Source organism: Protomyctophum bolini (assembly GCF_963924005.1).
Source record: "Protomyctophum bolini genome assembly, chromosome: 13".
NCBI classification, from domain to species: Eukaryota; Metazoa; Chordata; class Actinopteri; order Myctophiformes; family Myctophidae; genus Protomyctophum; species Protomyctophum bolini.
This window is the reverse complement of record NC_137874.1, coordinates 10,269,242-10,285,895: the sequence shown is the minus strand read 5'-3', so window position 1 is coordinate 10,285,895 and position 16,654 is coordinate 10,269,242. Positions and strand designations below refer to the sequence as shown.

Here is a 16,654-nt window from a genome sequence, read left to right as displayed (position 1 = left end):
CACGCACACGCACACGCACACGCGCGCACACACACACACACACACACACACACACACACACACACACCTACAGTATTTTGTGCTCAGTAAATCACCCAAACCCAACATGGTTATTCGTATTCAGCACTTCTTATTGAACACACTGTGGAGCAGTTTTTAATATTTAAACACAGTTTAGAGCACCGTTCTGCTGTTGTTCTGAAAGGAGGGTTTGCCTAGCACCCGGTCCTTAACCATTTTCAACCTACCGGTATACAAACTCAAGCTAAACAGCTAAAATAGTACATCTACAAGCTCACCGATATCCGATCCGATATCCGATCTCCGATCTATTATACAGAGGACCACAGTGGAACCAAGCCTAGGCCCTAGGCGTAGGGGCTTGGCCCAAAGCCTGTTAATAAAGTATTCAATCAATCAATAAATAGCCTATACTCTCTCGAATGAGATGAGATGAGTGATTTGGCTTTTGTTCTCTAGACTAGAGGTACTAGACACCGTGAAAACCGATTAAATAATCGGTATTATTTTTGATATATGGCATTTCTTTTTTATAATAAAACATGCTTGATGCCTATTTGATCAATCAAAAAGCCTGTTATCTATAGAATAATCACAAAGATATAATATAAGTCCACCTCCATCCTTCACCAAAAACAACCAACCCTACCATCACTGCTAATAATGCTGTAGCCTGAATAATGCTGTATAGATGAACTGAATCTGAGAGTGGAAGTGTAAATCTGACTAATGTCCTTTGTTATTGTTATTGTTATTTGGAAGGCAATGGGAAATAATCCTGTGTTAGTGTTTTCTGAGAATATAATACAGCCGCGGACACATCTCACTGGGATTATTATCTGACGCACCGGATGTATCCACAGAGGCTGCGTGACAGCGGCCGGGCAACCTAAATCCGTTTTGTTTGTTGCATATTATGGTGGCTGCACTTTCATTGTCACAATGACAATTATTTATTTCAGCAGGTTTAGGTACAAAGGTTAACCCATTTTGACCCGAGATCAGATTCTAAAAATGCCTTTTACATCCTAAAAGCTTTCTGAAAAAGCTATGTTTCTATGTCAGTCGTTCTTCGATTTTTCAAAAATAGCAGACCTACAAGAGCTTGTAGATCTGCTATTTTCCAATAGCTAAATTATAACATAATGTTTAAAACATTATGTTAAACAACACAAAATGGGTGAATCAGAACATCAGAACCAAAATGTGAACCCAGAAGTATATGCAAAGACGTCAAGTTAGTTTGAAACGGCTCTTTCAATATCACAAGAAAGATGGCAGAGGTATTCCTCCTGTCAATTCAATGAAAGCAGCACAAGGCATTATAAAATGCCAGGGGTCTCACACAGACAGAGTGCTACTTAACCTGCTTCTACTGTACAAAGGGAGTGAACATCAATCTTCAAATTACCTCTTACAAACATCAATAAAGAGAGAAATAAGGCAAAGAGCGAGCAGGAGAAGCAGCCTACTTGAAGAAATCACAGAAGAAAGCAACTGAACCCTTAGAACAGCTTCTGGCACAAGAAGAAACAGCATACAGTAGCGCTATCTGAAATGAGGATCATTCCCTAAGAAACCTTACAGGGAAAAGAGTTATGTTCCTTGTCTTGAATTTTGGGTCATGCAAAATCAGTAGCAGTTTGCTGCTCCAAGAATCAGCTAGCCGGGTTCAAGCAAAGGGCATACATTGACAATCACACGTCATTTGTTTTCGTCATCATCCCATTTTTAAGTATATAATTTTAACCCTATAATAAATATGACAACAATGACAACCGTGGCAATCAATTACTTTCGAGTGCATTCAAGTAATTCCCTGAGCTACACAGAACGCACGTTACAGGAACAATAGCAATGGACACTTCATCATTTTGGCAATAGCAGACAAAGAGACAATCTTTTTTAGCTTAAGGCCCAAACCACACCAGCTGCAACTCCTTGCAACTACTCGCAACTCCTTGCAACAGAACAGACCATACCAATGCAACTCCTTGCAACAGAACAAACCATACCAATGCAACTCCTTGCAACAGAACAAACCATACCAATGCAACTCCTTGCAACAGAACAAACCATACCAATGCAACTCCTTGCAACAGAACAAACCATACCAATGCAACTCCTTGCAACAGAACAAACCATACCAATGCAACTCCTTGCAACAGAACAAACCATACCAATGCAACTCCTTGCAACAGAACAAACCATACCAATGCAACTCCTTGCAACTGCCATTGTGTGGTGTGGTTGTGGTTAGGGCTTAAAGATTAAAGGCGTATATGTGACCAGACAGGTCATAGTTCAATTCCCAGCAAAATGGTTGCAAAATGAGGGCACCAAAGTAATACTTTCCCTCAGCTCACACAATTACTTCCAAACTGCTCTTAAACAAGGCATGTCAACATCACCTGTTCCTCAATAAGCTCTCAAGTTGGTCAAACTGTAAGCCAGTGGATTTCATCCCTTTTCAGGACCATGTTCTGCATTTGAGCCACGGACCTCCATTTGATGAGCTTCTCAGACCAAAGACTTGGAATATTTTGTTATCGTCGGATGGGATTTTGTCCACACTTCCATGCTATATGTATTGATGATGGGGAACAGCACCACCAGTCCGACTACGGTACGTGTCCGACGTGAGCATCGGAATGGCAGTGCTTCGGAATAGCTGGCTTCGGAAAACCGGTGTGTGTAACCGTATTGATGTGGTACCATAGGAGAGATAACAGGCAAACGTTGATCAAAATCACAATTCTTCCACATTCTCTAATTGTGTAGATGTCTTGTAAATTAAGTATAGTGCATGTGTCTAACAATAATTTTACTGTTGAGAGCGTAACACTCTCATGAGTTAAAGATCTATAAGGGACCATTTTGGTTACTGACTCTCCATCATTTGGGAGCCACCTCGAACACGCTCAAGGACCACTGGACGTCCCCGGATGTAAGTGGACAAGGATTGCACAAGACAGGGACAGTGGTGCAGAAACTCTTTGCATGGGTGAATAAAGAAAAAACGTAACAAACATACAATAAGCTAATTAAATTAATCATGGTTTAACGTACATACATGTTATAATATACAGTAGCTAATGTATTGGCTGACAGAGCAGCATGGACTAATAAGAGAGAACAGCTTAACAGACAGAGAGTAAGAAAGGGGATAATCTCCCTGACCACCGTCAGGGAGTTGAATGGTCCATATCCTCTGTGTGTGTGGTGTGCATGTGTATGCAGTGTGTCTCTTAGTGTGTGTGTGTGTGTGTGTGTGTGTGTGTGTGTAGCACATTAACCACCACATCACAAAGCACACTGGCACCATGACCCACTTCTCGGCTCCACTGAGACAGACAGATCCAGCCGCGTTGCAGCTGGACCGTCCAGACCGATTCCGGGAAGATGCCAGCCCACTGAGCCGAGACATGGAACTGGAATGTCAGTCAGCCGGCTTCTCTGACCAGCCAACTGGACCTAATGGAAAACTACCGATTGGCAGTGATGATGGCATTGGCAGGCACTGAGGACTAAGGAAGTGGTGCATGATGGCTTATTGATGTTTAATGGCACGGTTATTTATAAGAAGAAAATGCTATTTACTTGGTCTGCTGGTGTACTGTAAGGTTGTGTGTGTGTGTGTGTGTGTGTGTGTGTGTGTGTGTGTGTGTGTGTGTGTGTGTGTGTGTGTGTGTTTGTGTGCGTGCGTGTGTGCATGTGTGCGTAATGATAATCACATTTTGTGTACACTTGCCAGAAATGTTAAACAAGGCACAAATGTCAATGCAAATTATGTCACAGTGTGATCCTTCAACACCATACATTACTAGAAAGGACCATATAAAGATTCATAGTGAAGTGCAACTCTGACTTGATGCCCTGGCCGAAGTGGCTGTGGCTGAGGAGCACATACTGGACTGTATGTGCTTGGGCTGCAGCACTGGCACTGATATCTACTACAGTATCTATCTATCTATGCAATATTTTCAATTTCACATGTAAAGCAGGAATTTGATTTTCAGAGCTTCTGACAGACCATCATTCGAGGAATCATATACATTCCCACACTATCACCACCAGTAAAAAAATATATATACAGTATATATAACAACGAAATTAGCCCTTTGCCTAAACCCCACCCCAAAAGCGATTGTCCAATGCCAATTCAATATAGTTTAGCAACCGTTGTTGCTATGCTGGGCAAGCTTTCGTCACCTCATATATGAGCTGTCAGTGTGTCAATGTTATTTTGCATGGCTGTGTTGTTGAACACATACTAGTTGGTTTAACCTATAAAATCTAAAGAATCAAGTTTCTGGTGCTCGTAAGTAACTACAAACCCCACCCTGGACCACAGGTGAGTGGGTTTGTTTCCCGCCTTGGTAGCTCGAATACTGGAGGTCTGTAATAATAACACATCATTTCCAATATGTCTTCCCATCTCCAACCATAAACAATAGCAGTAGAACACCACAGACAACAACCAAACCCTGTCTGTCAAAGAGTTGATTTCAAAACACTACTGTTGCACTGCACTGAATTGCACTGAATTGTTTAGGGCCAAAATACATTTCTGAACTTGTGCTACATCATGAACTATCCAGGCCTCTCAGCTCATCTGAGACATGCTGCTTTCTGAACCTGGAATCAGAAATAAATGCCAAGCATTCAGTTTGTATGCACTATCAGGTACAAAGTCCCTGTGAACGGCATGTCTGCTAAAACTCTCAGTTCTTATAAATCAAAGCTGAAGTCATTTCTGTTTATCACTTCCTTTAACTGAGGTTGTTTGTATTGTCTTCTGCACTGTTCTTTTATTCTCTTATTATTAAGTGGTGCAACCACTTCATTAAGTAGCTTTGTGTGTGCCTGCCTGGCCGGCTGGCTGTGTCTGAGCACGAAAATAGCATTTGGTTGGTTTTTAAAACCAAGTGTCACTGTTGTGCAGCCTAACACACACATACATATTAACTGTATATATGATGATTTAAGGTGTATCAGTACAGTACAGTACAGTACAGTACAGTACAGTAGAGGGACCCCCACACGGTAACTCTGTCATTTCTCAACCGTTTCGGACGAGTGGAGGCTCGCCGGAACCAGGCCAGCACCCTGGGCGCGTTCCTGTGGGTCTGGAAGTTCCGGGGACCCTCCGGGGACCCCCACACGGAGTTGCACCACTTACTTCACATGGGTGTGATTATTTTTTTTCACACATCACTTATTTCTTTATTGTATTTAAATGTACTTTTATAATGTGTTTCTTACTTTCTCTACACTCGCTTTTATGTAAAGCATTTTGAATTGCACTTTGAATTGCCTTGATTAAATGTGATTTAATGTGTGCTTTGCCTTTCGTTTGTCTTGCCTCGACAAGCCAGGCAGTGATTAGATATCCAAGTGCTTCACACTGCATGCTCACCACTGTCTACTTAATACTTTTATAAGACACAACTTAAATTGCTGGACTGTTTTCAAATGACACTCTTATAGTTACATAAGATCAGTCTTACGACCTTCACTCCTAAGAGCAACTTAATTCTAATAAATCTGGTTGTGACTCTTTGTTTGATGCCATTATTATACAGACTGCTTAAGTAAAGCACCACCAAGGTCCACCACCCTCAATGTTTTCATCTGGTATCATGTCTGCTGCCTTGCTATAGGCCAAGAAAACACATCACTGATTCACTACCAATCCAGCTTGGTTTAAATTGGGATTTATTGTGCTGTAACTGGGATTATTATTATACAAATACTATACATTAATTATATTATTATTATTATTATTGGATGCCATAAGCATAAAATAACTATTTCCATAGTAGACGTCTGTAATATTAATTTGCCTATACCTTCTTTAGGCCTACATCTTTTCTAAGCAAGCAAGCTAAAACAGACTTACTTTTAAATTTTTATCCCACGATTTTGTAACCCATTTTTCCACCCGTGTCAATCATCAGATCCTGGGCTCTACACACCCTCCACCAACCTAGTCCCCATATATGGGGGACAAGGGGAGAGCAACGGACTTGAACTCATGCTTCCTTCATGCCTGAGTGTCCAAGTTGCTCCTGCTAAAACAGACTTATACAGCTTACTACTAGCTTACTTTCCATTGGACAAAGGGATGGCACCATTATTGACAGAGACAGTTGTGAGTTGAATGTTACATTTTTCAAGATTAGCAGTCTCAGATGGAGTGCATCACAGCGGTTGGTATAGGCTAGTCCAGGGGTGCCCTGAAGGTAGATCGTGATCTACCAGTAGATCACTAAAGGCTGTGCATGTGCAGGTAGATCACATGACATGGCCCTAAATAATGTTGCACAAATACAATGTATCAGCACGTTTCCTTAACACAGGCAGGTACAAACATGTTAGCCAAACAAATACAGTGTCTGTATTAAATCCTCCCCAAAACGTGTACAAATCATATCATACTATAATTCAGTCAATGTCTGTGTGTCTGTCTGTCACTGTGACTGCCGTAGCTCCTCACTGCCTGCACCAATCACTCCCACTTTTCACACAGGCATTGACCATAATAATATCGAGGGCGTAACGAAGCCAGGGCGCAGTACCCCCCGCGGCCACAAGGGGGGGGGGGGTACTGCGCCCGTCTCACAACGGGTAAGGGCTAGTGTCTCTAATTGTAAGAACATGCATAAAAGATAACATCAAAAGTCTTTTCACTCTTACCAACGATGCTATCAAAGACCTAAATGTCAAACGAAGAGAGCAGAAAAAGCATGTCCTTATCTGGGCTTGGTACTGATCAGCTCTGCACTAATTAAACTGGCCTGCTGTCACAAAGAGCACAAACTAGCCACACCTGTATAAGAGCTTTGATCCTAATGATCAGAATGTCATGGTGACATTATCAATTAAGACACTATTAAGGGGGTGCTAATTGCTAAATAACAAAATAAAATACTGACTGACTGAAGGCAGCACACAGGTAGTCTCCATACATGGGGATATTCGACTAGGACGTCAGGCTACGCTACAGTATACATATCCGACCGACTAGCACGTTGGGTTATATGACATATGACATGTCTAGTATGACAATTCCTATATTTGGTCTGGGTTGACCTAGTGCTGATATCAGATAGATATGGTAGAACCCATATATGGATTGATCTGACTGGCTGGATCACAGGGCTGGATGTATTCAATTTGACAGTGTTCGATGCTGAGAGACCATGGATGAGTCATAGGGCTAGATTTTGAAGGTGCGTTTTACCTATTACAGTAATATGAGCTGGGGGCGTGAGGTATGTCATATTGCAATTTTAAGCATGTTAAGAAGCGCTTTCGACACCCCGTGGAGTGCGCAAAACGGCCTTGAATTAGTCATGGGAGTGTTTAAGGCGTGTTTGAGAGTTACCCAATCAACATGTCCGTACTATTTTCTTTACCAGTCAGCTGATGTCACATACGGAATGCGCACTTTGGGGATCGTTATTATTACATTTCTTCAGGCTGGCACCATAGAAGACATGACATATATGACTTTGTCACATTTGGGTTAATTATTCCTATTGCACTGCATGCTGTCACCTTCATGCCTCAAAATAAGTTGTTTCTATTGAGAAACACCAGTAAAATTATATTTTAATTTAAATTATAATTATATTATATTTGAAATGAGTAATGAGTTGAATGCCTGGTGCGTATGCCCGTGATGCGGTATGGTCCCGTGATGGTATGGTCTTCGCTCGTAGCATTTTATTGAAGAAGACTTGAATCAAGTGTGATACAGCGTATGAAAGCAAACTTCCCAAGGATTATGCATATGTTTTTGTTTTTTTTTAAGGTTGAGAAATGAAAGAATTATGGCCGTTTCTAATCTCAACATTCCCAATAAAATGACGCAATAAAAAGACGCTGTTGCCATGTCTCAGAGAAACAAGTAAATAGGTCTATAAAAATAATCCCAAAATAAGCGCATATAACAGGGGTCTGTAACCTATTTTAAATGAAGTGCCATGTTTTTATTTTCTAGATATTGAGTCTGCCATATCCAGATTAATTTTAATGACACCACATTAAAATAAAAAACATATTTTGATTGTCCACAAATATAAAGTTCTTACATCTTTTTAAATATTTTCTTGCACATTGTTATAATGATCATTATATATCCGCCTGCAGTCAGAGTTCATAGTTTTAATGAATGAATGTGATGCATTGTGAGCTGGTAGATCTGCTATTTTCAAAATGTAATTACATTTTTGTATTAGCCGTCCTTAGTTGGGCAAATGCATTCATCTGGGGATGCCTGACATGGGAATGTGCTGTGTGAGGATCACTGGTTTAAACAACATTAGGAGAGAAACCTTTAGAAACAAGAAAAGCAACCACAACTACCAATATTTACAAGCAACTTTACAGAAAAAGAAGCCGCTTATAATAAACAGACTTGGCAACACTCCAGCAGCGTCCCAGAGCCGCTCAAGTGTAAAATCAAACAGTGCTTTTATCTGCTTTTGCGTTTATGAGGTGCCTAGACCCACGTCTAATCGTTATGCGCAGGTCAAGGGGCTTAATAGCAAATTGCGCAAAGCGAAAATAATTAACATATGGACACTCCCACAATGCTAAAATATTCAGCAACGTCGTATTCCATATGTGTGTGCGTTCAACACGGGACGATAAGGCTTTCATAATACGATTGTGCGCAGAGCGAGGCCAATTTATGTATTACCACATGGTAAAACGCACCTTCAAAATCCAGCCCATGATGCCTTGCTACTGTATCCAGGGGAAACTTGGATTAACTAATCCAGGATTTAGGCCAAAACCAGGCTTTTTCAATCCAGGTCTTTACAGCCTGGTTTATTCCGTTCCACTAAAGCCAAGCGAGGCTCAGAATTGGCGGATTTGGCGAGCCGGGATCAGCAAGCCTGGCTGAATAGATAGAGATAGCCTGGCTTTTTGTCTCTAGACCCCTTCTGTGGAACACATATTTAATACTGATCCTTCTTCTTCATGGGGTATTATGGCAGTTTGCATCCTTAATAGTTGCATTACTGCCCCCTTCTGTATATCTCAGTATCTTTACTAATCTATTCAAGACTTACTGATACGAGGACTTAGGCTTCATCCACACCTACATAAACGTAGCGTTTTCGTTTTTTTAAATCTCTGTCCATACGACACGTTCTTTTAAATCTCTCTGTCCAATGACCAATGGCAAGACCCATGCAAAACTCCGTTTACATTGTCCACACGGGAACACACAGGCAGAGTTTAAAAAAAATACACTGTGGCAGGAGTTTTCCAAAAGATGCGTTTATATGGACCAAAAACGCCCAAAACGCATATAAAAACCTACGTTTATCCGTTTACCCGGATACGTGTGGACAAGGCTTTAAGCTTCTAAAATAAATACTGCTGCTGTAATTAAAGAGAGAACATACTCTCAATAGTGGATAGACTGAATGATTAACTACCCCAAAAATATAGTTTACATTTTACCACTACTATTAACTTAAAACAGAATTCTTAATATTGTAAGCATGATGATATTGTCGCATTGTGATATTTGGCCATAACTGCGTCCTCTGAGGGAGCTACCTTTGGGGAAGGGGGTTGTTGTCCAGACAGGGGCCAGACTGGTGAACTGTGGGTCATGGGTTCAATAGTGGGTGAAACGTCACAATGGTAATATGTTGTAAAACAATTAGTAATGGTATCCAAAGCATTAGTTTCCATGGTAACTAATGTAGCATCACTTTCATGAAACCGAATCAAGCCTCAACATATCCAGGTTAACTGGTTAAATTAATCTGGCAAGATTAACCATCTTTCATGAAACCGGTTAATCGCTGATCCAGGATATTTAAGCCAGGATATGTGTTAAATCCCGGCTTAATCTCTAATCCAAGTTTCGTGAAACAGGCCCCAGGACCTTCCCAAAACAAGACAGTGTTAAGAATAAGATCAGCATGTTGTTGATGCATTTTCCCTAAACATATTATGGCCTATATATTATTAATAATGACCACAACACACAGACGTCTGCGCTTTCTCAAAGTGGGGTTCGGGGACCTCCAGGGGTTCCTTGAAGGGGTTCCCCAGCAACATTTGTTAAAATAGCATCACTTTGTTTTATAACAAAGTGATGGTAATTCGGTTAAACAAAAACAAAATAGACAATCTACAAGCTCACAACGCGATGCATTGTGAGCTTGCCTTGTACTGTATCTTTTTCATCTTGAAAAGATTTGACACATTTAGACATTTCGTGATTTTATTTTAACACAAATCTTGTCATATGGGGTTCCCTGGCACAACAACCTTTCAGATGGGGGTCCGTGGCCAAATGCAGGCCAAATTGGAGGTCCTCGACATAAAAAAGCAGGCTCTGTTGTGATATCTTGCCTCCATCTTGCATTACAATCAGGAGCAGGGCTGGACTGGAGCAGACGTATACTGTATTGCTCTGCTGGTGTGTGGAGGAGTGTGTGTGTGGAAACGGGAAAGGATTGCATTTGGCATTCGATCTATAAACTATTAACTCATAGAGATTATTAACCATACAGTGCAGATCGAAAAACCAATGGCATCGCAAATAATGCCCCCTGGCCTAGCAGGCATGGCGTGCGGGGAAACTGGGCCAGCGTGGAGACCCCTATATGGCAGATGTAGGCCTAAATGAGCAATGTACAGACATAATCAATGTGGGCTAGTGGGTGTTATGAGTAATATGTTGGCCTCTCTCTCTCTCTCTCACACACACACACACACACACACACACACACACACACACACACCATTAGAGCTTTATTCTACCCTATAGCCTTGGATCAAGAGTAAGACTATATCATGATAGATGTCGATGATTGAGTCTGACTAAAAGTCGATAAAATACATGATGATATAGTCTTGACTCTTGATCCAAGGCTAATTCTATCCTATAGCTCTGGTCCATAGCATGAGTCCTTATGGACCAGAGCTAATTCCATCCCTACAGTGAATCACTGCCACGGTTTAACACAGGCCTAAGAAATAAGCTAGATCAACACAGCCTACACAGGCATGAGGCATCTACTGTAGTCTGCATGTTATAGAAAGCAATGCAGCAGCCAGCAGGCTGCTATATACCCTCAGGCACAGTGCATCAACAACTGGGGAACCTGTGCACATTCTGCAATCTGCACATAAGTGCTGTGCAGAACGTGCACGCCACAAAGGGAACGGAGTTATGGGACGGTATACACGGAGACCACAGACCAGTCAATGTCAACGCATCCGTGCACATCCACGCACCGTTTAAAATGGACCCCCTGGAGGACAAGCCCAGTTATCCCACAGACAGACGGCAAGCAGCGGGCGGACGGAAGCAGCAGCATCCTTCCTCCACGGACGGACCTCGTCATCTTTGACGGTCTCTCTATAGAGTGCCCGATGCGTAGCGAACGCGCAGGCCAACATCAGCCGCTTACAGTAGTTCTGGCAGACAGACATGCTATATAGCTGATGCTACACACGCCCATGTTAAGCATGCCAATAAGTAGGCTATTTACGTTATCTTTTATGCGATGACAATGGCAATATGCAAGTTGCAACGTTGTCAACACAGGCGTAATGAAATCAGTAAAGAGGCCCCCGCTAGCCTGCTACATAATGTCGCTTCTTCTTCTTCCATCCCTTCGTGAGCTCATCAACCTGACAAAACGAAAAGGCCCACGGATCCTCCTCCTCTCCCCCCCCCCCCCCCCCCCCCCCCCCCTTCTTCTCTTTCAGAATCTCAACCGAGTCCCGACAAAACGCAATTGATACGATATTAACAAACAAGGATTATAGCGTAAACCTGGCGCTTACCGTGTAATCGATTGCAGCGTCCGGGTGTCTAATATGAGCAGAAGCGTCGTGTCCATGGCATGGTGTATTTTCTTTCCCCCCCCCTCTCACTCAGTCCGACCGGCAGGACCTCAGCATCAGCAGCCGTACAATGAAGCAGTGATGAGGGCTGATGACGCTGCCAGACCCCGCCCTCCTTCATTGGAAGAGCCTGTGTTCGTTTATGGTTTAAAGCCGCAATCCGGCATGTGTTTTAATCATAGACTGTAAAAGGTTTTAATGAAGGAAGTGTTACTTTAACCATTGGGTATGTACAGTATATGTTAATGCAATATTATATTGGGCAACAATATAATATTGATCAAACATTAATCAAACTGATCGATTCTAAAAAAAAAAAAAAAAAAAAAAGTGTGGTTCCTGCTTCCTGTAGGCAACAACACACTATTGTTCTTATATAGGTCAGAGAACTTTTGTGTCGCCTAAAAGTCAATCTGAGAACCCATCGTCAAAACATCATAAGGAAAAACAGCACCCTCTTTTCCTTTGAATTTGATGCAAAGCAACAGTCTGTCTCAAGAGAATATACCTAAACCCGTTTTTTTCCTTGACCTTTTTTGTTCATTGAGTTCAATGTTTTTTGTAACATTTTCTGTAATCCCAAAAGTCAATTTTCTGATCAAATCAGCTCAGATCTGTGAACAAATATAGGATCCAATCATCCACCGCCTGTTTTCGACCGGCGCCCGCCCCTCTAGAGCAGAGATCACGCAGGCTGGGCCTGCAGGTTAAACCACACTTAGTAGATAATCAATAGTAGGATATAGTCAATTAGTAGTTTAATAATATCGATCACTATTTTGGGCATGAATATGAACAGTTTAAACAAATTCCCCAAACTTTCAAATATGGTTGAAATAGCAGATTTACAAGCACATAGTCTCGCATATCCATACAACGAAGCATTCAAAAAAATAATTGTGACAGTCACAGACCTGAGGCGAAGCTCACATTGAGTTTGACCATCGCCATGTTCTGGAAGAGGGGCAGACCACGAAACACCTGGCACCGGGCCGTGACCTGGATGGATGCAGATGTGAAGGCCAGATCCAGATGTGGCCACACATGGGGACAGCTGGAGAAAATGGCCCAGGACCGGGATGTCCTGGAGAGCTCTTGTTCGTGGCCTATATGCCCAAAGTTGGGCTATAGGCGCAAGTGAAGCCCAACACACACCGGGTACGCAGCGACGCGGCAAATGGAACAGTGGCGTATCGGAGCGTCAGGCGAGGTGTCGGCGTGCGTCGGACGCCGCCGGTGTGGGATAGGTTCATTGAAAATAACGGAGGCGGCTGATTTGACGCGCGGCGTTTGCAGGCGGTGTGTGTTGGGCTTAAGTATGTTGGGGGGGGGGGGGTCTATTTCATTTTCATTGTTCGGATTAGATGACATTTTTGGATATGGAATTGTCCTATATTAAATATATGTAAGTGATTTGACTAAATAGGCTACACATGTACATGTACTAAACACTTCCATTATTGAGAGGATCTGATGTACATTTTCTATTAGAAGATTCAATTATGAAATAGCGGTCTGGATGTTTGACAAACCTTCAAAGATATCAAAATAATTATGAGCAGTAAGAGAATATATTCTGGATATTTACAAAAAAGACCAATAAGAAATTGTGGAGACTTAAGACAAAATTGGCAACATTAAAATACTTTTAATAATACATGTATCCTCATTTGCCATCATCATCATCAATAATTTAAACGTACTATAAATAAAATAAATTGATGAATTTGGATCAAATGTTTCAATGGTAGACTGGTAGTCAGTATAAAAACAAAAAGAGACAAACAGAACATTTTGAGCTTAAGACAAGACACAGTAATGACTCATTTATCACAATAGAAATTTCAGTACAAAGTATCTCCAATAATTCCTTGTCCTCTCTTTGGCGATGAAAAAAAATAAAAGTACAAAATGTACTACTTAAATTTCACTTGCTTCAAATAAAATGAGACAGAACCAGACATTCACCAGTGCCATAAACTAGGCAAATTCTTACTTCATCTCATGACCATAATGATACCTGAATTTACCTCTGGGGATCAGGTATAACTTTACCTTATCTTGTATTATCTTTAGCACAACTGTAAATGCTAAGGCACAGGTCATAGTTTGATCACAGTTTGCGCTCATGCTTCTCTCATGCCAGAGTGTGTGCTGTGCGAAGTAGACATGTATGAGTGTAAGGCATTACTGGTTGATAGTATGTGAGTGCGTTCCAGGAGGCCAATATCAGTCAACTTCTGTCAGCCCACAGGGTCTCAAGAACTCCTGTCCTCTCTCGTGAATCCACTTGTTTGACACTGACAGAGCAGAAGAAAAAGATTAGAATCAGAAAGAAGAAATAAAGAAATAAAGAAAAAGAAAGGAAACTTTGCTGATTTGTACCTAAATCTCATTCTTGTGAGGCTTTTTCTGTGACTCACTGTCAGGTTGTACCAGAGACTTAATGTAGTATGCGCCTTAACCAGCGCACCGCCACTATTCTGATGCAAGTAAGATTATACACAGGTAAACAGTATTACACATTTTATATATTATACTACGAGCCAGTCCTGCAAACCTTAGATGTCATTCGTATAGCCAATCAGGACGGAATATGAAAAATCACACCCGTGTGAAGTGAGGGGTGCTCTTCTCATCATGACGTCAAATAGACACCGTGCCTATTTGCTCGGACACTACGACGTAACATTCTCCATTCATTGTCAATGGGAAGTTAACACAATCCCCGCTGGGATTAATTAAAGAATTAATACTATATGCCAGGATAAAATCTGAAGGAGTAATATAAAAAAAGAAAAGTGTTTTACATAACTTAAAGTTAAATCTCGGGCCAGTGATCTAAATTGAGCTTGAAGTTCAGACTTCTTCAATGAATGTTACGTTTGACTCACCCCATTTGCTCCCGACTAGCACAGGACAGGCTGCGTGTCTGGTTCTGTAATCTCCCTCACCACTCTTGAACAGATTGTACCAGAACACTGCAGTCCCCTGTGGAGAGAACGACACAGACAAACACACTAAACACATGAGAAAAGCCCAACATGGGCCAGGTCCAATATACGATATGGATGAGAGCACCATGTGTATAGAAACTGGGATTTCACACTGTGCTCGAAATACGTGAGCATCAGAATGATATAAAAAGATGGGCTTAAGGTGGTTGCACACGTTTTTCGGAGAAACGCAGCTAAAAATCTGAAAAACGCGCCCGGTGTGCAGGGACCATTACTGATTCGCTCTTCCTCAGACCGTGGCTTGGTCGGCTCGAACATTACCGATGAGGTAACTATACATTTGGGGAGCATTCATTTGGTGTGTGAACTCTTTATTAAATTCTTATACGGTCACTCACCAGCAGCCTGCCTATAGTTGGTTTTAGATGTGAGTGTTTGTTCTCTTTTCCAGCTTGATTTCCTACTCCTTGAAACCTCAAAAAACTGCTGAAGTTAGTGGGACGGGCTGAAACTATTTTCTCCAGAAGAGATCAACTCTGCGGTCCTTATTGTGGGCATGTCATTATACAGTGGGTGAAGATTTTAAATGTCACAAATACAGAGAATACAAGCTAGGCATCAGATATGTTTTGCTATTCTTTAAACGATTAAGTACAGTACAATACAGTATAGGGCTTACGTGAGTCAAGATACGCGAGTCAAGATTATTATTATAAGAGAGAAGGATTCACACACACACACACACACACACACACACACACACACACACACACACACACACACACACACACACACACACACACACACACACACACACACACACACACACACACACACACACACACACACACACACACACACACACACACACACACACACACACACACACACACACACACACACACACACACACACACACACACACACACACACACACACACACACACACACACACACACACACACACACACACACACACACACACACACACACACCTTTCTAGGCGTGATGGAAGCTCCAAAGTCAGGAAACACTGTGGCCCCGCCTGCCTCGACGTCACTCATCTGTTATGTGAAGGACCACACATCTATTAGGTCACAGAACTTCACAAGACCTCCATGTGGTCTTAGAACATAGCCTGGTTAATAAACCACGGCTGATTCGGTCTGGTTTATTAACCAGGCTACTTAGAACATGCCATGTCTAGCCCATTTAGACCAGAGTTAAAAACATTCACTCTGAAAGAATATATATGTTCAAAGATTTGCGCCACATTTTTACGATTTCTCAAAAATAGCAGACCTACAAGCTCAGCTTGTAGATCTGCTATTTTTCAATAGCTACATTTTTACATAATGTTTAAAACACCAAAAGGGGTTCCCGCCCAAAATGGGCTAGCTTGGGACAATACACATTTGATTCCATTTGGTATATAGATATGTTCAGATTCAAATAAATCAAGGACACATTATGAACACATCACGTGTTCATAATAAATAAAGATTAAACTTTAGCATTATTATGTGAAGAGTGACGCAAATGTGTGTCATTTCCAACCGAGACATACACGACACATTAATCAGTTATAGAATTAATCAGTCAATGAAAACCAAGGGGAGAAAATGACATTCAAATGCCAACCCAATAATGTAATATTAATAACTACATTATGCAAAACAAGTTATTTTATTGGTTCAGAAATTGGCAGTTATACAATAAATAAATAAATAGAAAAAGCCATATTGCGCTCTATGTTACTGGCATCTCTAAATGGTGTTCAAACA

At 41.5% G+C, this 16,654-nt stretch overlaps 2 protein-coding genes across 4 annotated transcripts in view; both read right to left on the bottom strand.

The window, feature by feature from the left end:
• jakmip2 (janus kinase and microtubule interacting protein 2) overlaps positions 1-11,933 on the bottom strand; it is a gene marked incomplete at its 3' end in the record, with an annotated part of 48,261 nt that extends 36,328 nt beyond the window's left edge. Inside the window, exon 1 of the mRNA XM_080779744.1 lies at positions 11,854-11,933. The remainder of the gene's footprint in view (positions 1-11,853) is intronic.
• Positions 11,934-13,541: 1,608 nt separating this feature from the next.
• Positions 13,542-16,654, bottom strand: part of LOC308326512 (prolyl 4-hydroxylase subunit alpha-2-like) — a 36,512-nt gene continuing 33,399 nt past the window's right edge. For all 3 annotated transcript variants that reach the window (XM_080779418.1, XM_080779416.1, XM_080779417.1), the window contains exons 13-15: positions 15,866-15,934; positions 14,808-14,904; positions 13,542-14,213 (exon numbers count right to left, since the gene is read on the bottom strand). In XM_080779418.1, the coding sequence (XP_080635544.1) occupies positions 14,143-14,213; positions 14,808-14,904; positions 15,866-15,934 (237 nt within the window). In that variant the 3' untranslated portion in view covers positions 13,542-14,142. The remainder of the gene's footprint in view (positions 14,214-14,807; positions 14,905-15,865; positions 15,935-16,654) is intronic.